Here is a 25,000-nt window from a genome sequence, read left to right as displayed (position 1 = left end):
GTGTGTGTGTGTGTGTGTTCAGACGAATAATTAAAGTTCCATCAATAATAATAATGTGAATATACAGATATTGAGGTCGTCCAGCTCTTGATTGGTCAGCTGTGGCACCGCCCACTGTGATGTCATTACCTGATTACTGGACTCGAACCTGAAGCTCCTAAAGCTGTAACTCTGTGACATGGAAACATTTAATAGCGTCAGTGGATCGTACGTGTAACTGCATAGTGCGGAGTTTCACCAAACCGCAGCAGGTTTACCCCAATATCAGAACGTTATTAACATGACACTGGGAGCCGAGCAGCAAGAGCTTTCAGAGATATTCATCCTCTAGTTCACAATAAGATCATAACTGTGCTGCTTGTACCATACTAGACCATAAAAGATCACCTGTACATAGCAAGTGTCCTATAGATAGATCTCCTGTACCTAACTATAATAGATCCCCTGTACACAACTAGATCATAACAGATCACCTGTACATAGCAAGTGTCTTATAGATAGATCTCCTGTACCTAACTATAATAGATCCCCTGTACACAACTAGATCATAAAAGATCACCTGTACATAGCAAGTGTCTTATAGATGGCAGATCCCCTGTACACAACTAGATCATAACAGATCACCTGTATATGATTAGTGTGTAATAGATAGATCTCCTGTACCTAACTATAATAGATCCCCTGTACACAACTAGATCGTAACAGATCACCTGTATATGATTAGTGTGTAATAGATAGATCTCCTGTACCTAACTCTAATAGATCCCCTGTACGCAACTAGATCATAACAGATCACCTGTATATGATTAGTGTGTAATAGATAGATCTCCTGTACCTAACTATAATAGATCCCCTGTACGCAACTCGATCATAACAGATCACCTGTATATTATTAGTGTGTTATAGATAGATCTCCTGTACTTAACTATAATAGATCCCCTGTACACAACTAGATCATAACAGATCACCTGTACATAGCAAGTGTCTTATAGATAGATCTCCTGTACCTAACTATAATAGATCCCCTGTACACAACTAGATCATAAAAGATCACCTGTACATAGCAAGTGTCTTATAGATGGCAGATCCCCTGTACACAACTAGATCATAAAGATCACCTGTATATGATTAGTGTGTAATAGATAGATCTCCTGTACCTAACTATAATAGATCCCCTGTACACAACTAGATCATAACAGATCACCTGTATATGATTAGTGTGTAATAGATAGATCTCCTGTACCTAACTATAATAGATCCCCTGTACGCAACTAGATCATAACAGATCACCTGTATATGATTAGTGTGTAATAGATAGATCTCCTGTACCTAACTATAATAGATCCCCTGTACGCAACTAGATCATAACAGATCACCTGTATATTATTAGTGTGTTATAGATAGATCTCCTGTACTTAACTATAATAGATCCCCTGTACATAACTAGATCATAACAGATCACCTGTACACAAGTGTCTTGTGAATAGCAGATCACTTTTACAGTACGTATCACCTTTTCATATCTAGATCATAAAAGATCACCTGTACATTACAGGTGAGGTCTTGATGTTGAGTGTGTATCTTTTCCTTGACTGTGTGTGTGTGTTACGTATCGGCCGGGGTTCTGGGAGACGGTGAAGTTTGCCTGGGTTCAGTATGTCAGCGTGTTGCTCATCTTCCTCTGGATCTTCCAACGCGTCCAAACCTTTGTTTTCCACAACCGTGTCCTGCCCACTGTCCCTGTCTCACTGCACAAAACTCACTCCTCCTGACCTGTGTGTGTGTGTGTGTGTGTGTGTGTGTGTGTGTGTGTGTGTGTGTGTGTGTGTGTGTGTGTGTGTGTGTGTGTGTGTGTGTGTAGTTTTACATTAGGAAAAAGCATCCCTGTAGGTTTATATATAAACGTGTGTATAATTATTTTGTACTTCCGAGAATAAACGCTTGTTTAGAGCCGTCTGTCTCTCCATGTTATTTACAGTATCAGTGACACACTGTCTCACTCACTGATGAGCTGTTTACACGCTTAAAGGTAGAGCTACAGTGTACGGCCAAATGTTTGTGGACACCTGAGCATGTGAAATTGCAGGGTTTTTAAATATAAAGTCAGAAATAACAACAGAACTTTGTTGCATACTTTTTACATATTCAATGTGATCTTCCAACAAACAGAAATTGAATATTTAATAATCAGGAAAATTATAACGGGGCTCCAACTATCCTCAGAGTAACCCATCACCTTCAAAATGTGGCCTGTAGGTGAATATCATCCACCTGCCATCAATTACTGTGATTCTGATTAAAACCAGATCAAATTCAGCTGTTGCTGTAGGATTTACGGGAATATTTGGGGTCGCGTTCTACTAGGAGCCACCAGAGAAACTGCGAGACTTCATTATTGAAAGGAACCAATATTAAAGAATATGGAAGGCACTGAATGGACCTTGGAACATAAATAAAAGGAGAAAAAAAACGCACAACAAAGACAATAAAAATATCAGGATGACCATCCAAAGTTGATGAGAAGATGCTGAGAAAAGTTCTGAGGGAGGCTACCAAGAGGCCAACAGCAACACTGAAGGACTACCATCTCGTGTATTCTGTACAAGTCTGGCCTGTGGAGTAGGGGGTCAAGAAGGAAGCCGTTTCCTACACAGAAGAAAATGCAGGCCCATCTCAATTACGCCAAAAGATTCTGGCATGAAAAGACGAAGGTTGAAAATCCTAATTCTAAAATGTAGATTTGGTGCAAAGCAAATAAACAGCATCATCCATGGCAAAAGAGTTAAGCATGGTGGGGGTAGGGTTATGCTTTGGGGCTGCTTCTCTTCTCTTGTCAAGATAGATTGGAAAATGAAAAGCTTCAGATGCCACAATATTTTGGCACGAAACCTTCTGTCCTGAATGAGAATGAATTTCACATTTCAACCTGACAATGACATGGCTTCAGAAAAGGATCATCAAAGTCCTGAATTGGCCTCAATCTCATCAAAGGCTTTTGGTATGACCTCAAAAGAGGTGTACACAGGAGATTCCCTCACAATTTGAAGGAAGAGTGGGATGAAGTCTAGATGTGTGAGGTTAATAAAAAACTTATTCACAAACATCTGCTGTAATAAAGGCTAAAGATGCTTCTACATATTGCATTTAAAATGTTCCTAGTAATTTAATATTTCTTTTTTTATAGGTCTGTTTGTTGGAATATTGCATTGAAGATGTAACAAGTCTGACATTTATGTTGTAATTTCTGTCTTTATATTTAAGAAAACTGTATTTTTCCTAAGAGAGTGTAGACTACAGGATATCCCACATGTGCCAGTCCATATTTTCAGTGTTCACATTCATCCCAAAGCTGATCAACAGGGTTGGAGCTCTCTAGCAGGAGATCGTCCACATTTTCCAACTCATGGAAAGCAGATCTTCATGGAGCTGGCTTTGTGCACAGGGCTATTGTCTTGCTGGAACACGTTTGGGTCTCTGTACAATTGTGTATCTCCAGACTTGTGTATCAGGTTGGGAAAGAACCACATATGAACGGAAATAGCAGGAGTCCCAATACTTTTGTCAATGTAGAGAAACTTGTTTTAAGTTGTTCTCAGTGATCTGTAATTTAAGATAATAAAGGATTAGATCTCGGACTGCAGGAATGACAAGATCTTGACACGTGGTGACGCCGTCAGCTTTGTACAGGCATTCAGCTGATGGTCTGTTTGGAGACATCAGATCAGACAGCAGGAGTGAACGTTGGTGGTTGAAATGTTGCATTTTAATGGTTGTCATAACAGTTATTACACTTTATTCATCAATTTTCTTAATTTCTTACACTTTAAAGTGAAACAGGATGTTAGTGAGCTTCTCGTGGTGAGTTCTAACATCACCACCCTTACACCACCCATCTCAGATTTATTTAAAGATGTATACTGTGCTGTTTTTGGTGGTGTGTATTGTCCTCCTGACCACTGTTTACATATTTAACCACACAAAACTCCATTCTGTAATCTAACACAAGGGCTTTGGAGGACACCACCTTGTTCTCCTGTACATTTGATTCAGGGAATGCCAATGAAGCTCTCAGGTTTCTAATCCAGTTTAATCTAATCTAATGTATCTTTTTCTTCATAGAGAAATCAGATATCAGACCATCAGAACATTTCAGAGGCTTCTACTTCTGGAACCTTAGGTGGCTTTCCATCCCAGGCGCAATATAAGGAACTAAAAGAATTGGGTTTTGTTTCCATCTATTTCATTTCAAGGAATGTTTCATGGGGTGGTGCAGAGGGTAGTGGTGTCTTCTCAGGTTCTGGGTTTGGATCTGTTGCTGCAGAATGTGTCATCCTTTTTTGTTTTTATAATGGCTCATGAAAAGAGAAACACAAACAAGGAACTTGGCAATATTTACTGTGCGTTGATGATGTGTTTAAAGAAAAAGTACGTATAAACTTTATGATGCACCATTTCTTTTGCCAATAATTATCAATCAGAGAACTGCTAATTATGAAAATCAAGTCAAGTTTATTTTTATTGTACTTTTCACAACAGTCATTGTCTCAAAGCAGCTTTACAGAATTTAACAGTGAAGGTGAATGGTGTGTGTTTATCCCTGATGAGCACCATGGAGTCTGTGGTGAAGGAAAAACTCCATTAGATGTTATGAGGAAGAAACCTTGAGAGGAACCAGACTCAAAAGCAGAACCTCATCCTCATTTGGGTGACATCAAGAATGTGATTATAGTCTTTAAACACTACAGAACACTGGAGAGTGAGAACTAACATGAGCACTGGAGTGTGTGATTATGACTGATGATCTTTCTACAGTCTTTTACAGTCATTATGGTTATAAAACTAGGAGCTACTGAGCAACTCATAAAATAGCTCAACATCTGAGATCATCACAGATCCAACACCAGCTTCTCCATGCCAGAGCCTTTAAACACTCAAAGAGGTCCAGCGTCCAAACTTCACATGAAGTGGGATCCAAAAGGCACTGATACGTCTCTAGATGGTTTGGAATGTTTGTGGGCATCTACTTCTTTAAAGGGCCACAATCTTCATGAGGTGGGACGTGACTGGAGTTGGAGCAACCTCGGGATGCCTCGGGATGGGGAGAGAAAGAGAAGCAATGGAGAGGAATTAGCGTAGCTGCTGTTCATGATATTAACAGCACAAGTTGATAATGTGATGTGATCAGATGTTCTGGAGCACAAGGTTATGATGTGATGTGTGTTATGTGTAGAACTCGCTAAAAACATACGTCTTTAATCTGCACTTAAACTGGGAGAGTGTGTCTGAGCCCCGAACACTGTCAGGAAGACTATTCCAGAGTTTAGGAGCTAAATGTGAGAATGATCTACCACCTTTAGTGGACTTTTCTATTTTAGGAACTACTAGAAGTCCATAGTTTTGAGATCTCAAGGAGCGTGATGAATTGTAGAGCTTGATGCTGGAGCTTCTGTTTACTGGTTTTTGGGCCGATGAGCAAAATCTCTGTCTTATCAGAATTTAATAATAGAAAGTTATTAGTCATCCAGTCTTTTAATTATTTAACACACTCAGTTATCCGAGCTAATTGAGTGTATAGCCTGGTTTTGATGAGATATATAGCTGGGTATCATCAGTGTAACAGCGGAAGCTAATCCCATGCCTTCTAATAATATTTCCTAAGGGAAGCATGTATATTGTAAAAAGCAGGGGTCCTAGAACTGAACCTTGTGACACCCCATAATTTACTAGCATTAACCTGGAAACCTCTCCATTTAAGTCTACAAAATGGTAACGATCAGACAGGTAGGATTTAAACCAGCTTAATGCCTGTCCCTGAATGCCAATGTAATTCTGTAAGCGATCCAGGAGAAGATCATGATCTATAGTGTTGAATGCAGCAAAACTAACAGCGAGATGAAGCCTTGGTCTGAAGCTAAAAACAGGTCATTAGTGATTTTAACTACGGCAGTTTATGTGTTGTGATGGAGCCTGAAACTTGACTGAAACTCTTTCAATATATTGTTCTCTTGTAAGTAGGAAGAGAACTGGGCAGCAACAATCTTTTCTAAAATTTAAGACATAAACTTTCTGATTCCGTAGCATCTCTGGATGTTTCTGTCTCAGTGTGTACAGCATTCAAAGACCTTGGTGTGATTATTGACCCGAGTCGTTCTTTTGAGGCTCACGTGAATAATATCACCAGGATCTTCTTCTTTCACCTTAGAAATATTTCTTAAATTAGAAATATGATGTCGTTACAGGATGCAGAAAAACTAGTTGATGCTTTTGTAACATCTAGATTAGACTACTGTAACGCTTTACTGTCTGGGTGTTGGAGTAAGTGCAGAAATAAGCTTCAGTTAGTTCAGAATGCAGCAGCAAGAGTCCTCACTAGATTTAGGAAATATGACCACATCACCCCTGTTTTAATCATCTACACTGCTCCCAATTACATCTCACACTAATTATAAAATACTACTACTGACGTATAAAGCACTTAACGCTCTCACGCCGCAGTATCTGAGTGAACTTCTGTACCAGGATGATCCTCCACGCCTACTTAGATCAAAAGGTGCAGGCTATTTGTTGGTACCTCAAATAATGAAGACTCCAGCAGGGGGCAGATGTTTCTCTTATAAACCCCACAGTTATGGAACAACCTTCCAATCAGTGTTCCGGACTCAGACACAGTCTCAGTGTTCAAGTCGAGGCTGAACACATTTATTTAGTGGAGTGTTTAGTCAGTAGGTGTTTGTGATGTAAAGGAGCAGATCTGGAGGGATCATGGATATGGAGTGTTTGGTGAACTGAGATATTTGGATGCTGTTGTCTCCTCACTCTCACACATTCACTCAGGTTTGTTGATGGTGGTGTGGTGGGTCGTCTCTGATCCCAGAGATCTTCATGTCTGTGTTACATGCTGATCTCCTTCACTGCACCTCAACATCGTATATCTGTAATAAATGGACATTCGGTGCCACACAGATGAGGATGAGGTTCCCTCTTGAGTCTTGTTCTTCTTAAGGTTTCTTCCTTATGCATCTTGGGGAGTTTTTCCTTCAACACAGTCGCCACCGACTTGTTGAAAGCTGCTTCTGAGACAATGTTCATTATTAACAGCGCAATACAAATAAACATAAATTGAAATGAATAAATAGGAGGTTTGAAATAGGTTTGTAATTTTTATGTGTGTTTGGATCTAAATGAGGTTTCTTAATGAGCGGCTTAATAACTGCTGACTTGAGGGGTTCAGGGACATGACCTAAAGATAGTGAGGAGTTAATAATATTCAGAAGAGGCTCACCAGCTGTATGTAACATTTCCTTCAGTAGTTTAGTTGGAATGAAATCTAACAGACATGTTGTTTATTTGGTTTTGGTGATAAGATCATGCAGCTCTTCCTGTCCGGTACATGTAAAACAGTGTAGTTGTGGAGTTGTAGGCGAGATAATGTCAGGAGATGCTGTCAGAGGTTGGACCGCCACAATTGTTTTTCTAATGCTATCAATTTTTTTCAGTGGAGAAATTCATAAAGTCTTCACTACTAAACTGTGATGGAACACATTTTTCAGAGCCCTGTTTGTAGTTAGTTTAGCTACAATACTGAAAAGGAACCTGGGATTGTTTTTGTTGTTTTCTATGAGTTTGCTCAGGTGTTCAGCGCTAGCAGCTTTTAGCGCCTGTCTGTAGCTGAGCATACTGTCTTTATACGCAATTCTAAATACCTCCAATTTAGTTTTCCTCCATTTTCTCTCCAGATTACGTGCTGTTCTCTTGAGGGCATGCGTATGACTATTATACCAAGGTGCAGGTGCTTGTTCTCTAACAAGCAAACTCTTGAAGAAAATCACCGCAGGGCCCTGGGGGTCTGTACACGGTGACCAGAGCGAGAGACAGTAGGGGGTTTCTATGTATGTCTGAAAGTACAATTTTAAGAACGAGCACTTCAGATTATTTAAAGCTGAATCCCAATCTCTAACTAACATTGAGAGGCACCCCCCCCCCCCCCCCCCAGGCCGGTCTGACAGGGCTCATGCTCAAACAGATCCTGACGCTCATGTAGTCATTTGGTTTATTCCACGTCTCAGTGAGAAGTGCTGAAAGATTATAATCTGTGATCATCTCACATTAAAGTTTTGTTAAAAGTTTAGTGAACACAGTGTCTCTGTTGTACCCTAAGCTGAGTGTGTACAGCCCGGAGGAAGTCTCTCTCACACACACACACACACACACACACACACAATTGTGTTGGAGTTGCTTTGTGAATCCTGTTTTGGTTTTGTGAATTCCACTATGAGCTCATGGAGTGACTTCACTGGTCCCTCCCTATAAAGTGAACTAAAGTGAACACAGTGTCTCTGTTGTACCTTCAGCTGAGTGTGTACAGCCCAGAGGAAGTCTCTCTCACACACACACACACACACACACACACAACAGGCGCAAAATAATGCTGAATGGACAGGATACACACATATGGCCTGCGAGGATTTTCCTTTATATTTATATATTTATATTTATATTTATATATGTAGACCGTACACATAGAATATAGACAGAACATAGAGTGTGTGTGCAGTATACAGAGCACAGTACATATGGGTATAAATTATACAGTGAGGAAAATAAGTATTTGGACATGCTGCTATTTTGCAAGTTCTCCCACTTAGAGATCATGGAGGGTCTGAAATTGTCATCGTAGGTGCATGTCCACTGTGAGAGACATAATCTAAAAAAAATAATCCAGAAATCACAATATATGATTTTTTAACTATTTATTTGTATGATACAGCTGCAAATAAGTATTTGAACACCTGTCTATCAGCTAGAATTCTGACCCTCAAAGACCTGTTATTCTGCCTTTAAAATGTCCACCTTCACTACATTTATTATCCTAAATTAGATGCACCTGTTTGAGGTCGTTAGCTGCATAAAGACACCTGTCCACCCCATACAATCAGTAACAATCCAACTACTAACATGGCCAAGACCAAAGAGCTGTCCAAAGACACTAGAGACAAAATTGTACACCTCCACAAGGCTGGAAAGGGATACAGGGAAATTGCCAAGCAGCTTGGTGAAAAAAGGTCCACTGTTGGAGCAATCATTAGAAAATGGAAGAAGCTAAACATGACTGTCAATCTCCCTCGGACTGGGGCTCCATGCAAGATCTCACCTCGTGGGGTCTCAATGATCCTAAGGAAGGTGAGAAATCAGCCCAGAACTACACGGGAGGAGCTGGTCAATGACCTGAAAAGAGCTGGGACCACCGTTTCCAAGGTTACTGTTGGTAATACACTAAGACGTCATGGTTTAAAATCATGCATGGCACGAAAGGTTCCCCTGCTTAAACCAGCACATGTCCAGGCACATCTTTTAGTTTGCCAATGACCATTTGGATGATCCAGAGGAGTCATGGGAGAAAGTCATGTGGTCAGATGAGACCAAAATAGAACTTTTGGGTCATAATTCCACTAAACGTGTTTGGAGGAAGAAGAATGATGAGTACCATCCCAAGAACACCATCCCTACTGTGAAGCATGGGGGTGGTAGCATCATGCTTTGGGGGTGTTTTTCTGCACATGGGACAGGGCGACTGCACTGTATTAAGGAGAGGATGACCGGGGCCATGTATTGCGAGATTTTGGGGAACAACCTCCTTCCCTCAGTTAGATCATTGAAGATGGGTCGAGGCTGGGTCTTCCAACATGACAATGACCCGAAGCACACAGCCAGGATAACCAAGGAGTGGCTCTGTAAGAAGCATATCAAGGTTCTGGCGTGGCCTAGCCAGTCTCCAGACCTAAACCCAATAGAGAATCTTTGGAGGGAGCTCAAACTCCGTGTTTCTCAGCGACAGGCCAGAAACCTGACTGATTTAGAGAAGATCTGTGTGGTGGAGTGGGCCAAAATCCCTCCTGCAGTGTGTGCAAACCTGGTGAAAAACTACAGGAAACGTTTGACCTCTGTAATTGCAAACAAAGGCTCCTGTACCAAATATTAACATTGACTTTCTCAGGTGTTCAAATACTTATTTGCAGCTGTATCATACAAATAAATAGTTAAAAAATCATACATTGTGATTTCTGGATTTTTTTTTTAGATTATGTCTCTCACAGTGGACATGCACCTACGATGACAATTTTAGACCCCTCCATGATTTCTAGGTGGGAGAACTTGCAAAATAGCAGGGTGTTCAAATACTTATTTTCCTCACTGTATATATTTTATCGAAATAATTGTAGGTTGTTTAAGAGAAAAGCAAGTGCAAAATGCTGTAAATATGAATGTAATAGACATATAGACATATACATATGGAGTATATTCAGTATAATACACAGTGTATAGAGTATAGTACACATATTAATAGTTCTTATAGAGTATACGCTACATCTAGAGTATAAACAGCACGAGTACAGTATAGAGTATAAACGGCGCGAGTACAGTATAGAGTATAAACGGCGCGAGTACAGTATAGAGTATAAAAACGGCGCGAGTACAGTATAGAGTATATACGGCGCGAGTACAGTATAGAGTATAAACGGCGCGAGTACAGTATAGAGTATATACGGCGCGAGTACAGTATAGAGTATAAACGGCGCGAGTACAGTATAGAGTATATACGGCGCGAGTACAGTATAGAGTATAAACGGCGCGAGTACAGTATAGAGTATAAACGGCGCGAGTACAGTATAGAGTATATACGGCGCGAGTACAGTAAAGAGTATAAACGGCGCGAGTACAGTATAGAGTATATACGGCGCGAGTACAGTATAGAGTATATACGGCGCGAGTACAGTATAGAGTATATACGGCGCGAGTACAGTATAGAGTATAAACGGCGCGAGTACAGTATAGAGTATATACGGCGCGAGTACAGTATAGAGTATAAACGGCGCGAGTACAGTATAGAGTATAAACGGCGCGAGTACAGTATAGAGTATATACGGCGCGAGTACAGTATAGAGTATAAACGGCGCGAGTACAGTATAAAGTATATACGGCGCGAGTACAGTATAGAGTATAAACGGCGCGAGTACAGTATAAAGTATATACGGCGCGAGTACAGTATAGAGTATAAACGGCGCGAGTACAGTATAGAGTATAAACGGCGCGAGTACAGTATAGAGTATAAACGGCGCGAGTACAGTATAGAGTATATACGGCGCGAGTACAGTATAGAGTATAAACGGCGCGAGTACAGTATAGAGTATATACAGCGCGAGTACAGTATAGAGTATAAACAGCGCGAGTACAGTATAGAGTATTTACAGCGCGAGTACAGTATAGAGTATAAACAGCGCGAGTACAGTATAGAGTATTTACAGCGCGAGTACAGTATAGAGTATATACAGCGCGAGTACAGTATAGAGTATTTACAGCGCGAGTACAGTATAGAGTATTTACAGCGCGAGTACAGTATAGAGTATAAACAGCGCGAGTACAGTATAGAGTATATACAGCGCGAGTACAGTATAGAGTATTTACAGCGCGAGTACAGTATAGAGTATAAACAGCGCGAGTACAGTATAGAGTATTTACAGCGCGAGTACAGTATAGAGTATATACAGCGCGAGTACAGTATAGAGTATATACAGCGCGAGTACAGTATAGAGTATTTACAGCGCGAGTACAGTATAGAGTATAAACAGCGCGAGTACAGTATAGAGTATTTACAGCGCGAGTACAGTATAGAGTATATACAGCGCGAGTACAGTATAGAGTATATACAGCGCGAGTACAGTATAGAGTATAAACAGCGCGAGTACAGTATAGAGTATATACAGCGCGAGTACAGTATAGAGTATAAACAGCGCGAGTACAGTATAGAGTATATACAGCGCGAGTACAGTATAGAGTATATACAGCGCGAGTACAGTATAGAGTATAAACAGCGCGAGTACAGTATAGAGTATATACAGCGCGAGTACAGTATAGAGTATAAACAGCGCGAGTACAGTATAGAGTATATACAGCGCGAGTACAGTATAGAGTAGAAACAGCGCGAGTACAGTATAGAGTAGAAACAGCGCGAGTACAGTATAGAGTATATACAGCGCGAGTACAGTATAGAGTATATACAGCGCGAGTACAGTATAGAGTATATACAGCGCGAGTACAGTATAGAGTATATACAGCGCGAGTACAGTATAGAGTATTTTTCAGCGCGAGTACAGTATAGAGTATTTTTCAGCGCGAGTACAGTATAGAGTATAAACAGCGCGAGTACAGTATAGAGTATAAACAGCGCGAGTACAGTATAGAGTAAAAACAGCGCGAGTACAGTATAGAGTATATACAGCGCGAGTACAGTATAGAGTATAAACAGCGCGAGTACAGTATAGAGTATATACAGCGCGAGTACAGTATAGAGTATATACAGCGCGAGTACAGTATAGAGTATAAACAGCGCGAGTACAGTATAGAGTATATACAGCGCGAGTACAGTATAGAGTATTTACAGCGCGAGTACAGTATAGAGTATTTACAGCGCGAGTACAGTATAGAGTATATACAGCGCGAGTACAGTATAGAGTATAAACAGCGCGAGTACAGTATAGAGTATATACAGCGCGAGTACAGTATAGAGTATAAACAGCGCGAGTACAGTATAGAGTATAAACAGCGCGAGTACAGTATAGAGTATATACAGCGCGAGTACAGTATAGAGTATATACAGCGCGAGTACAGTATAGAGTATATACAGCGCGAGTACAGTATAGAGTATAAACAGCGCGAGTACAGTATAGAGTATAAACAGCGCGAGTACAGTATAGAGTATATACAGCGCGAGTACAGTATAGAGTATAAACAGCGCGAGTACAGTATAGAGTATATACAGCGCGAGTACAGTATAGAGTATAAACAGCGCGAGTACAGTATAGAGTATATACAGCGCGAGTACAGTATAGAGTATATACAGCGCGAGTACAGTATAGAGTATATACAGCGCGAGTACAGTATAGAGTATATACAGCGCGAGTACAGTATAGAGTATAAAGTATGTAATTATGTAGTACATACAGTATACTCAAAAAGATGATTCAGTTCTGTAGATCTTTCCCTCACCATCTAACAGGTCCTCATCCACCGTTTAATTATTCACATCTGGAAATAATAAAGGAGTTCCATATCAGAAAATAAGTCACACAGAGAGAGAGAGAGAGAGAGAGAGAGAGAGAGAGAGAGAGAGAGAGAGAGAGAGAGAGAGCGAGAGAGAGTGTGTTTTCTATCAATTTAGTGAGATAAACTCTAGAGCTAAAACACACAATCTGTAGTCGGTGCACTGAAGTGGAAGTGTTTCCTCCAGGTGTGGATCAGGTTCTGCTGCTACTTCTGCAGCTCTGAGCTTCAGCTGTCTCTTTCTCCCTCCCTTTCTCTCTTTCTCTGTGTCTCTTTCTCTCTCTCTCTCTTTTTGTGTCTCTCTTTCTCTGACTCTCTCTCTCTCTCTCTCTCTCTCTCTCTCTCTCTCTCTCTCTTTGTGTCTCTTTCTCTCTCTCTCTCTTTTTGTGTCTCTCTTTCTCTGACTCTCTCTCTCTCTCTCTCTCTCTCTCTCTCTCTCTTTGTGTCTGTCTCTCTCTCTCTCTCTCTCTCTCTCTCTCTCTCTCTTTGTGTCTCTTTCTCTCTCTCTCTCTTTTTGTCTCTCTTTCTCTGACTCTCTCTCTCTCTCTCTCTCTCTCTCTCTCTCTCTCTCTCTCTTTGTGTCTCTCTCTCTCTCTCTCTCTCTCTCTCTCTCTCTCTCTCTCTCTCTCTCTCTCTCGTACACTCATGGAGACTTCTTGTTTCTTGGGGCTTAAGAGTTTTCCATGCCAGCACGTGCAACTGAGAGATAATCATGTTACACTACCCCCCCCCCCCCTACACACACACCACCCCCGTGTGTGTGTGTGTGTGTGTGTGTGTGCCCCTTTTCTACCCCCGCCCCGCCCCTCACTGTCACTGCTTCAATGGCCACGTCTCAAATCCACAAAAGTGCGACTCAAACGCGCCCACACACACACACACGCACGCTCGCGCGCCCTCCCCAGCTCGCGCACTCTTACTCTCACTAAACGGACTCAGAGAGGAGAGAGACAGATAGAGTCGGTATCTCGCGCGCACTGTTCTTCGTTCTGGCGGTAAGACTCCTTTCATCTTCATGTGTAATTTGTTTGATCTTCACAGCAGGGAAACCGTTTCATCTGTCAAACACGTTCAAAGGGGAAAAAACTTTACGATTTATTTTTTATATATTCAGCGCGAGCTTGTGACCCCGAATCTGTCTTTCTGTCTCAGTCAACTCACGTTCAGCTCACGCAGTGTGTGTGTGTGTGTGTGTGTGTGTGTGTGTGTGTGTGTGTGTGTGTGTGTGTGTGTGTGTGTGTGTGTGAGAACTATTAAGGTTTCTGTCTTCTAGTTTCCAAGGAGTTTAAAACTGCAAAAGCAACAAAAAAGAAACGGAGCGCGTACGCACGCACGCACACACACACACACACACACACACACACACACACACACACACACACACACACACACACATTTTCTTTAACTTTATTGTGGTTTATCTAACTGTCATGTGGGAAAAGTGAGAAAAGTGTGTGTGTGTGTGTGTGTGTGTGTGTGTGTGTTTGTATGTGATGTGGTGTGTGTATTAGTAGATGGGTTGTGTATGTGAAGTAGATGGTGTGTTTGTGTGTGTTATTTTGTAAAGTGTAGATCTGTGTGTGGAGTAGATTGTGTGTGTGTGTGTGTGTATGTGTGTGTATATTTATTAGTAGATGGTGTGTGTGTGTGTAGATGTGTGTAGTAGATGGTACTATTTCCTGTAGGCAAGTGTGTGTGTGTGTGTGTGTGTGTGTGTGTGTGTGTGTGTGTGTGGAGGACGTATTATATGAATAAAATTATGTATCTTCAAATAAACATTTAGTACCATAAAAATTCATACGGTATACACACACACACACACACACACACACACACACACACACACACACACACACACACTGCTGTTAACTGTGGGGAACTTGAGTAAAACCACATTGTGTAATGTATTAAAGGTCTAAAAGTGAATCGAGGCTTTATGTTGGTTGTTTATTCAGTGGGCGGGGCTTCACTGTGACATTCTGATGTTACGACAGGTGTACAGATGAAACGTCATGTCACGCTTTTTATCCATTTATAGTTACATTGGTGTCTCTGGTATATAATTGTAAAGAAGCAGATCTTCATCTGACCTGTATACAGCTTTCCCTCTGACACTGGCGTCTCTACACGGCTCATAAACAGCGCAGTAGATCTGTGGAGTGATCAGGTGTGATGTGTGGACCAGGTGAGATGAGCACCTGTGAGGAGGTTCACCAGAAGAAGGATGAAACCCTGACATGTGTGTGTGCTCATGAGACTGTGTGTGTGTGTGTGTGTGTGTGTGTGTGTGTGTGTGTGTGTGTGTGTGTGTGGGTGGGTGGGTGGGTGGGTCTGGCCTCTGCTCTCTGTCCATATGGGGAATGTGAGCTTGATCAGTGGGGGGGGGGTTACGGCTGTGTTTGCCTTACACACTTTCACAATGGTGTGTGTGTCTCTGTGTAAGTGTGTGTGTTTGTGTGTGTGTGTGTTGTCCCCTTTATATGCACATTTTGCACATAGACTCTCTCTCACACACACACACACACACACACACACACACACATGCATTTATTTTAAGTTATAAGGATTATTATAGTAATAAAATCAAATTGGAGAAAAACAGTACTGCTGTGTTTTCTCTCTTTTTCTCGCTCTCTCTCTCTCTCTCTCTCTCTCTCTCTCTCTCTCTCTCTCTCTCTCTCTCTCTCTCTCTCTCTCCCTCTTTCTCATTTGTACTCTAGAAAAAAAGAGGGAAAGAGATACAAAGTGAGACAAATAAACAGAAAGTGAGAGTGAGAAATAGATTCAGAGACAAAGAAAATAAGAGACAGATACAAAGACCGACATAAAGACAGACAAGAGAGAGAGAGAGAGAGAGAGAGAGAGAGAGAGAGAGAGAGAGAATTTTTCACACATCACCTAACATCATAAATCCACAATACACACCAGTTTAAGCGAGTGTGTGTGGGTGTGGGTGTGTGTGTGTGTGTGTGTGTGGTGAAAAGGAAATTCTAAAGGTTGAACTGTAGAAAGTCGTTGCTGTTGTTTGGCTTCTGTTCTGGTTTTATTTTATTCTCCGTCCTGAAAAAAACAGCGTGTCCTTTCTTTCACATCAGAGGTTTATGTTCACTGCAGAGCTGATATAACATCCGCGCGCATGTGTGTGTGTGTGTGTGTGTGTGTGTAAAAAGGTTTTCTAGAGGAAAATTAAAACACTAATTTTGCTTCAGACTTTTGAAAAGAAACTGTAAAAATAAATGTGATATAATTATACAGCATCTGCTAAAGTATAATTCCATAGTAATTGTGTCGTGTGCAGAAGTTTGTACTCCCCTCCAGAGTTTCAGAACCTAATCAAGAGCTTAACTGCCTCTCCAGGATTCAGGATTGTGTGACTCTTAGCATTTAAACACCTTGTAATCTGAAAATGATGAATCTGATAGATGCATGCAGAACATGTACAAGCTGTTAGTCACTCAGACATGATCTGCATGGGAAATTCATCACATCACAAAGTAGAAAAGGAGGAGAGGAGAAGTATGTGATGAGAAGAACATTTTGGCATCCTTTACATGTGGTATAGTATCTGTTGTGCATTAAGGGTATTGTGTGATAGACAGCATTGTGTGGAAGGAAGAATAGATTCTGGTAAATATGAGAAATACGAGAAATTTCTGGAAGCGATAGTATCGAGTAAGAGTCCGAAGATGAGAAGAAAATGGTTTCTACAACAACATAACGAATTAAAAAAAAACAAAAAAAACCATAAGCGTAGACAGAACGTATTTACCGTCTGGTATATCTGCTGAAAGGGGTGTTAGTAAAGACTGAATTAGACATAATTATTAAATTATGTTTTAATGTATACATTTTTAAATATTACTTAACATTTACTTACTGAACATTACTTCAGTAAACATAACTTATTTATTGAATCTGTTCCAAAACCTCATTTTGCTTATTTCTGAATGGAAACACAAACATCTGGGTATCGTAAACGGAAGGTATATTAAATTATAAAATCCCAAGCACCGGGAAAGACTTCATTGTGGACCAAGGCCAAAATAATACACAAAAAGCACTTTGGACAAACACTAACTGCCTACAAAAGTACTGGCACTGGCAACAAAGCGAAAACTTGATCTCCAACACACAATGAGCGGGAAACTGCCTTACCGAGTGACTCCTGCACAGCATCACGCACAGCAAACAACAACAGCCAAATGCCATCATCCCAGTCCCTTCCAGTTTCCATGCAATACGAACGCAGCATATATATTTAAACGTCTGGTGGAAACGTTCAAGAGCACCTTGGGACTCTGGGTGATAGGCGCTGAAAACCTGATGCTTAACTTGCAACTCATTAACTACCTGAGAAAATAACTGGGACATAAATTTGGACCCGCAATCAGTTTGTATACAGTTGGGCATACCAAACGTAGTGCAGAATTTTACCAGTCCTTTGACGACAGTCCTGGACTTAAGGGTGCGCATTGTAATAGCTTCCGGAAACCGAGTAGTGGCACACATTAGGGTTAACAAATATTTAAATAACATTTGCCGGAACGGGTCTTAGGCAGAGGGCCAACACAATCAACAATAATGCGCTCAAACGGTTCATGCTTAACCACAATGGGTTGCAAGGGTGCAGGTGGAATGACTTGATTAGGTTTCCCCACCATCTGACAGGTGCTACATCACTCTTCATACCAGGCCACACAAAGTACCTTAATGCACGTAGGTACGTTTTACGGATACCTGAATGTCCTGAACAAGGATAGTCATGGGCCAGGGATAATACATGGTTTTGTAGGAGAGAGGGAACCACCACCTGAAAGACTTCTCAGACACATACTTCATAAACATTTTAGTGTCTTCTTAAGGGATAAAACTATAGAAATGAAACTGGGTATATTTTAGACTAGTGAATGTGCAGCTGTTTAGCAGTACAGATTGGAAAACAACATTCAGACATTATTGTCTAAATAACTGGCTACAAAAGTGAGTACACCTTCAGTGAACGTGTCAGAACAGTGTCCAAAGTGTAAATATTGTGTGGAGCACATTGTTATCCAGCACTGCATTAATCCTCCTGGGCAGGAATTCACCAGAGCTGCACAGGTTGTTGCTGGGATCCTCTTCCACTCCTCCATACATCATTGAGCTGCTGGATGTGACACATGGAGCTACACAGTACCAGCAGCACTAATGCAGCCCCAGACCATGATGCTGCCACCACCATGCTTGACTGTAGGCAAGACAATTTTACCCCTGTGAGGTCTGTTCCGAGTGGAACCCGTCTTGGAAAACCTCTGAATGACCCTGACCACTGTACTGACCACGCAGTTTCAGCATGTTACAGATCTCCTTATCGCTTCAGCATCTTTGTGGAATGCAACATTTTAAATTCTTAAATCCTCAGAAAGTCTTTACCATGAGGTCCAAGTACAAACCCTATTCCAATTTACCCCCTGCACATGGAAGGTAAGACACAGAAGGTCATTGCTGACGAAGCTGCTTTTTACAGACTGCTGGATCCAAGTACATTAATGGAAAGTTAGATGGAAAGAAAAATGTTGTAGAAAAAGGAGAAACGAAGCTCATTCAAGAATTTGTGGAGATTCACAAAGAGAGGACTGCAGCTGGAGTCAGTGCTTCAAGAGCCTCCACACACACGTCTCCATGAGCTATAACTGACTCGTTCCTCATGTCAAACCTCTGCTGAACCAGAGACAACGTCAGAGGTGTCTTACCTGGAAAAAGGACAAAAAGAACTGGACTGTTGCTCAGTGGGACAAAGTCGTATTTTCAGATTAAAGAAAAATACAATGTTGCATTTTATTTGGAAATCAGGGTCCCAGAGTCTGGAAGAAGAAGAGGAGAGGCCCAAACTGCCAACAGTACTAATACCTGCTTTAAGGACCATGGTATCCATGTACACCCGTGTGTTGTTATTTAACAAAGCAAAACATTTCGGAAAGAGAGGTACGAAGGTTACGGCTGTAACTGTAACGTCTTCAGGTTGGAGGAGTTTTATATCTTTCTGGGTTTTTTTACTATTATATAGGATCATCATAAAGAGATCCACTGGTGAAGGAACAAAGGTTATAGTTTTATGGCTGCTATAATGTAAGTGAGACCAGGAACTATTGTGCATATGATGTAGCTAAAAACAGATAAAAAAATTGCCTTTCAAATATTTGATCGCGTTAAATTACTTTAAAATGGAAACTTGTTTGAGCTAATAATATTAAGCATATGTGTAAATAGCGAGTAAAACACACATCCTCAAACCGTCCTTGAAGTGTGTACACAATGACATCCACCCCAAACCCAACACCCTTATCTAACACATATCTCACACAAACACACAAATAAATAAATATGAATTAGTTATAAGTGAAGTGAAATGCTGTGATGTGTGTATTTGTATTATATGTAATTGCATTGATTTATTTTTTTTATTGTGTTTTTAGGGTGCAATGCTGCATTTCCGTGTCCCCGCCCTTGCTGCGTTGGCACTGCTGCTTATTCAGGTCACCGTTGTGGTGGTGTTTATTGGCTGGCATGGCCACATAACTTTGCCCCCTTCTGATTCCGCAACTGCCTCCAGGGGTAAAGTTCATGTGCTGCTCCTGTCGTCGTGGCGATCGGGCTCATCATTCATGGGCCAGGTGTTTAACCAGCACCCGTCCGTGTTTTACCTGATGGAGCCGGCGTGGCACGTGTGGGGGTGGCTTCAGCACCCGAGCGCTCGCAGCCTACGCATGGCGGTGAGGGACCTGATGCACCGCGTCTTCCTGTGCGACCTCAGCGTGTTTGACGCCTACATGCCCGTCCAGTACAACGTCTCGCACTTGTTCATGTGGAGCCACAGCCGGGCGCTGTGTTCCCCGCCCACATGTGCCTCCGAGCTTGCCAAAAACACCACGCTGTCGGTCTCTATGTGTGAGAAGCACTGCTCCTTGGCCACCATGGAGCGGGCGGAGAAGGCGTGCCACACCTACAGCCACGTGGTACTAAAGGAGGTGCGTTTCTTCGAGCTGGAGTCTCTGTACCCTCTGCTGCGTGACCCGTCGGTCGATCTGCGCATCCTGCACCTGGTGCGTGACCCCCGTGCCGTGTTCCGGTCCCGCGATCAGGCGGTGATGGCTTTAGAGAAAGACACGTCCATCGTCCTGGATGGGAATACAGACGCATCTAAAACACCGCAGCGCATCATACAGGAGATCTGCAGGAGCCACATCCGGATCTACGACACGGCGGTACGTAAAGCCCCGGACTTCCTGCGAGGACGGTACAAACTGGTGCGCTACGAGGACGTGGTGCGCAACCCTCTGTCTGAGATCCAACGCATGTACGACTTTGTGGGCCTGGAGATGACCGAGCCGCTGCAGGAATGGATCCACCAAATCACACATGGCAAAGGCCAAGGGAAACGCAGCGAGGCCTTCGAGATCACCGAGCGCAACGCCTCAGAAGTCTCGCAGGCCTGGAGGAACAGTTTAACCTACAAAAAGGTCCAGCAGGTCCAGGAGGTCTGCAAGAGCGCCATGTCGCTCCTGGGCTACCGGCTGCTCAACAGCGAGGAAGAGCAGAAGGAGCTGAACATCGACCTGACGCGGATTGAGAAGTACAGCTTCATGTGGGATTTGTCCAAAAAAAATTCGAAAGCTAAAAAGAACTAGATGAATCGAATCAGACTGCAGTTCATCCTTTTATATTTATTACCGCTGGTGTGAAAAAAACACATTCACTCTGGAAAAGCAAAAAAACCTTAGTGTCAGTGAACATTGTCACCATCTCAGAATTCGTCTGGGTCTTTACAAACCGTCCCCTAGCTGCTCTAATGCGAAGTGTAAATTCAAACACAGCTGTACTTAATTCAGGATCAAATGATACATTCAAGGTGTGTGTGCGTGTGCGTGTGCGTGTGCGTGCGCGTGCGTGCGTGTGTGTGTGTGTGTTTGGCTTCTGATGTAAAAATGCTGCTTCATGTTTTATTTGCCATTTTGTGTATTTTTTCTATAGAGAATTGTGGGCGTCGCCAACCGTGATTTCAGCATTTATCAACTCACAACACACACACAAAGCAAATCAGTGTTTACCCAAGCGTGTGTGAAATTTATTTTTGGAACTTTAAGTCACTCACACACACACACACACACACACACACACACACACACACACACACACACACACACACACACACACACACATATATTTACAAAATACAAAGTGTAAAAGTGAAAGTGAATCTTCATGACAGTGTTACAGAGAGTTAAATTCAAAATAATATTAAATTGTTAAATAGTATTGTAGCCACGCCCCTTTCCATAACAGGCACAATAACTGTATTGTCGCCACGCCTTTTTTCCTAACATATATTATACCTGTGTTGTAGCCACACCCCTTTCTTTAATGAGCACAATAACTGCATTGTAGCCATGCCTCTTTCCCTAACGGGCACAATAACTTAATTGTAGCCACACCCCTTTCCGTAATGGGCAAAAAATCATAGCCCACCGCTTTCCAGAACTGGTACATTTACATTTACATTTGTGGTATTTAGCAGAAGCTCTTATCCAGAGCGACGTACAAAAGTGCTTTGAGTCTCTATCAGTGAATAAATCTACACTGTACACCAGATTACAAACTTAATATAAATATAACTCTTGAATTCTACAAAGCAAACTTGGAAAGTGCTAATGCTAATTGGTACAATAACTATTGTAGCCACGCCCTTCCCCTAACATGCATTGTAACTGGATCGTAGCCACTCCTTTTCTTCTAACCTATATCACAATGGTATCATAATCACGCCCCTTTCCATTAGCTATATAATACCATAGCCATGACCCTTTTCCCAAAACGGTATCATACCTGTATTGTAGACACGCCCCTTTCCATAACCACACCCCTTTTCATTTTCATGCCTTTATCAGGTTCTTTGTTTTTGTTCTCCCTTTTTTATGTCCCTGCCTCTATTAATAGCCCCACCTCTGTTCCAACTTCTGCATGGACATCCCTTTGTTTTCTGATCACACCTTCTTCTCCTGACCACACCTTCTTTCTCTGACCACACCTCCTACTACCTGACCACACCTCCTACCACCTGACCACACCTTCTTCCCCTGATCACACCTCCTTCCCCTGACCACACCTCCTTCTCCTGACCACACCTTCTTCCTCTGATCACACCCCCTACCAATTGACCACACCTTCTTCCCCTGACCACACCTTCTTCCTCTGACCACACCCCCTACCCTCTGACCACGCCTTCCCCTGACTACACATCCTTCCCCTGATCACACCTTCTTCCCTTGACCACACCTCCTACCACCTGACCACACCTTCTTTCCCTGCCTACACCCCCTACCACCTGATCACTTCTTCTGTTTATGCTATTTTTTCCTGCTTAAATCCCATAAATGGCTGATTCTTATCCCTGTTTCCGCCCCATTTCTATATCCTGCCCCGGTCACTTTTTCAGATTTGTCCTTGACCACACCACACCACTTTCTTTTTTAATATTTTCAATTCCTTTTCCCCTCATTTCCCCTTTCTGTCCATTATCATAACTCTTCCCTGACCACACCCCTTTTCATATTATCACCAATCAGCATATCCACGTCGTCTCTCTGTGTGATTATCTCATTATATTGTTGTTAGCGTCGGGTTAGATGTTTCTCCTTAGCAATTTTGAAATGTCCTGTACAGAGTCAAGGTCACAGCAAGGTCAAACATTTGAATTGACCTCCATAACTTCCTGTCCTTTTTGTCTGAAGTGTGTTTTAAAGGTATTTTAGAGGAAAACGTTATTATTATGGAGGACATGATGTGTTCACACTGGTGTACAGCAAAATACTAATCAACCAAGAAAATAAGAACATGTTTATATTTACACTCAGTTTATGAGAACAATTAAATAACAGAGTGTGTGTGTGTGTGTGTGTGTGTGTGTGTGTGTGTGTGTGTGTGTGTGTGTGTGTGTGTGTGTGTGTGTGTGTAAGTGTAAGTGAGTGTGTGTGTGTGTGTGTGTGTGTGTGTGTGTGTGTGTGTGTTGAATCAGTTCATGGTGTTGAAGGTTCTGTGATTGAAAAATGGTGATGTAAATGTGATAATTTATTATAAAGTGATTGGGTCTCAGTGATTATTAACAAACATCTCGTTTAAGGTACACAAACAACTGAAAATGAATGAATAAATAAATAAATATCAGATGTTGACACCCGCATTGTTCTCATCTCCAAAAAATTATCATCTAGAACTTTCTATGACTTTCTGCTTCTTTAAACATGGCTTGTGTCTGTTGTTGGGGATTGTTTATAAAAGTGTTTTAGTATCAGGATGTGGAGATAAATGGATTTTGAATGTGATTTATTCATAATATAAATATTGACAGTAGAAATTGTGTTTTATCTGGGCATCATTGTTATGCACTGTGTTTACCACAGGAGGGTGCCAGAGGTCCCACATTACAGATACACCATGTAAATTCTGTACAAAAGAATGAATACAAAATGATAATAATAATAATAATAATAATAATAATAATAATAACAATAATAATAATAATAATAACAATAATAATAATAATGATAATAACAATAATAATAATAATAATAATAATAATAATAATAATAATAATAATAATAACAATAATAATAATAATAATAATAATAATAATAATAATAATGTAACTAAAATGCGATGAAATACAAAAATTCATATTTTATTCACAATGGGATACAAGTATTCTCCAACAAACACACACACACACACACACACACACACACACACACACACACACACACACACACACACACACACACACACACACTTTATTATGGGGGTTTAATATTGATTTGTTGTTGTTGTGTGTTAACACCCCCCCCCCCCCCCCCGTAGCGGAGTTCAGAGGCGCGCGCCTGGTAGCTGTGGACGAGGACGTGGTTGCGCGCGCTGCGGTTCGGCTCGGTCCGCTCGGTGACGCGGTTCGGTGCGGTCCCTACATCGCCGCCATCCAGCGCATGCGCACTGAGGAACCGGGTTAACGTGAAGGTGATTAGTTTGTGTTAGATTTTTTTTTCTGCTTTCGCTCTCTCTCTCTCTCTCTCTCTCTCTCTCTCTCTCTCTCACACACACACACACACACACACACACACTGCAGTCAGAGCGTGTCGCAGGTCGCGCTAGTGCACGAGGAGGAGAAGAAGGAGGAGGGTGCTGAAGAAGAAGATGTTTAAGAAGATGATGATGATGATGTGTTTGATGGTGATGATGAGGATGTAAGGGTTGAAGGATGGTGGTGGTGGTGCCGCGCCACACGCATGGCCCGATCAACCAGCCGAGGCTCCGTGGGCGAGCGGGATGCGCGCGAGGCGGCGGAGGCGCGCGATCTGTCCCTGGAGGAGGTCCTGCGCTCCTACGAGCAGCCCCTGAATGAGGAACAGGCCTGGGCCGTGTGCTACCAGTGCTGCCGCGGGGAGCGTGCTCACAACACGCACCGGTACCGGGCCCGACACCGCGCCAAGGGGCCCGACTCCATCCTTTTGCACCGGGACGGAACCGTCACCCTGCGGCCCGACACGCGCACCTGCACTGGTAAGACACGCGCCGCTGCTCACTTCAGTCTACTGCGCGCGCTCTTGCGTGTGTGTGTGTGTGTGTGTGTGTGTGTGCTGCAGTACAGAAAGAGGGGTGATGTCACTGAAAAAGGTTCTTCACAAGGTTCTAAGAAGGTTGTACTCGGTAACCCAGACTAATAATAATAATAATAATAATAATAATAATAATAATAATAATAAAACCAACATCAATGAAACAAACTTATCCAAACGATTACACGTCACCCAAAGAGATTAGATCAGATCAGATCAGATCAGATCAGATCCTCTCATTTGATCATCAATGATGAAGC

The 25,000-nt window shown here is 42.0% G+C and overlaps 3 protein-coding genes and 1 long non-coding RNA gene across 10 annotated transcripts in view; 3 read left to right on the top strand and 1 right to left on the bottom strand.

Moving 5' to 3' along the window:
- The window catches only part of tmem231 (transmembrane protein 231), a 4,469-nt gene extending 2,517 nt beyond the window's left edge, over positions 1–1,952 (top strand). Inside the window, exons 7-8 of one of the 4 annotated variants that reach the window (XR_014536746.1) lie at positions 1,610–1,825; positions 1,862–1,952. Coding sequence is in view for 3 of the 4 variants with exons in the window: in XM_083561259.1 (XP_083417385.1) it covers positions 1,610–1,772 (163 nt within the window). In the remaining variant the exon portion in view is untranslated. Of the gene's footprint in view, positions 1–1,609 lie in introns of all 4 variants that reach the window. The other 3 variants (XM_083561259.1, XM_083561258.1, XM_083561257.1) reach the window with 3 other exon arrangements.
- A 6,417-nt stretch (positions 1,953–8,369) lies between these two features.
- Positions 8,370–20,995, top strand: chst6 (carbohydrate sulfotransferase 6). Of its 3 annotated transcripts, none has more exons than XM_083561249.1 (2): positions 8,370–8,458; positions 19,554–20,995. In XM_083561249.1, the coding sequence occupies exons 1-2, from the start codon at positions 8,426–8,428 to the stop codon at positions 20,763–20,765; spliced, it is 1,245 nt and encodes a 414-aa protein (XP_083417375.1). In that variant the 5' UTR covers positions 8,370–8,425; the 3' UTR covers positions 20,766–20,995. The 3 variants fall into 3 exon arrangements, with proteins under 3 accessions (XP_083417375.1, XP_083417376.1, XP_083417377.1); XM_083561250.1 differs by lacking the exon at positions 8,370–8,458 and adding an exon at positions 13,938–14,093; XM_083561251.1 differs by lacking the exon at positions 8,370–8,458 and adding an exon at positions 15,217–15,337.
- The window catches only part of spire2 (spire-type actin nucleation factor 2), a 20,196-nt gene continuing 10,412 nt past the window's right edge, over positions 15,217–25,000 (top strand). The window contains exons 1-2 of one of the 2 annotated variants that reach the window (XM_083561187.1): positions 15,217–15,357; positions 23,989–24,684. In XM_083561187.1, coding sequence (XP_083417313.1) covers positions 24,411–24,684 — 274 coding nt within the window. In that variant the 5' untranslated portion in view covers positions 15,217–15,357; positions 23,989–24,410. Of the gene's footprint in view, positions 15,358–23,982; positions 24,685–25,000 lie in introns of those variants that run through there. The other variant, XM_083561188.1, reaches the window with a different exon arrangement.
- LOC310737095 lies at positions 21,025–22,461 on the bottom strand. The gene is made up of 4 exons (XR_014536749.1): positions 22,373–22,461; positions 22,299–22,317; positions 21,258–22,259; positions 21,025–21,068 (listed from the first exon to the last, which is right to left on the bottom strand). It is a non-coding gene; the product is annotated as an uncharacterized lncRNA (long non-coding RNA).

The sequence above is a fragment of the Silurus aristotelis genome, assembly GCF_946808225.1.
Source record: "Silurus aristotelis genome assembly, chromosome: 14".
In the NCBI taxonomy this organism is placed as follows: domain Eukaryota; kingdom Metazoa; phylum Chordata; class Actinopteri; order Siluriformes; family Siluridae; genus Silurus; species Silurus aristotelis.
The sequence above is the reverse complement of the archived record's forward strand: the minus strand, read 5'-3'. Positions and strand labels throughout refer to the sequence as shown.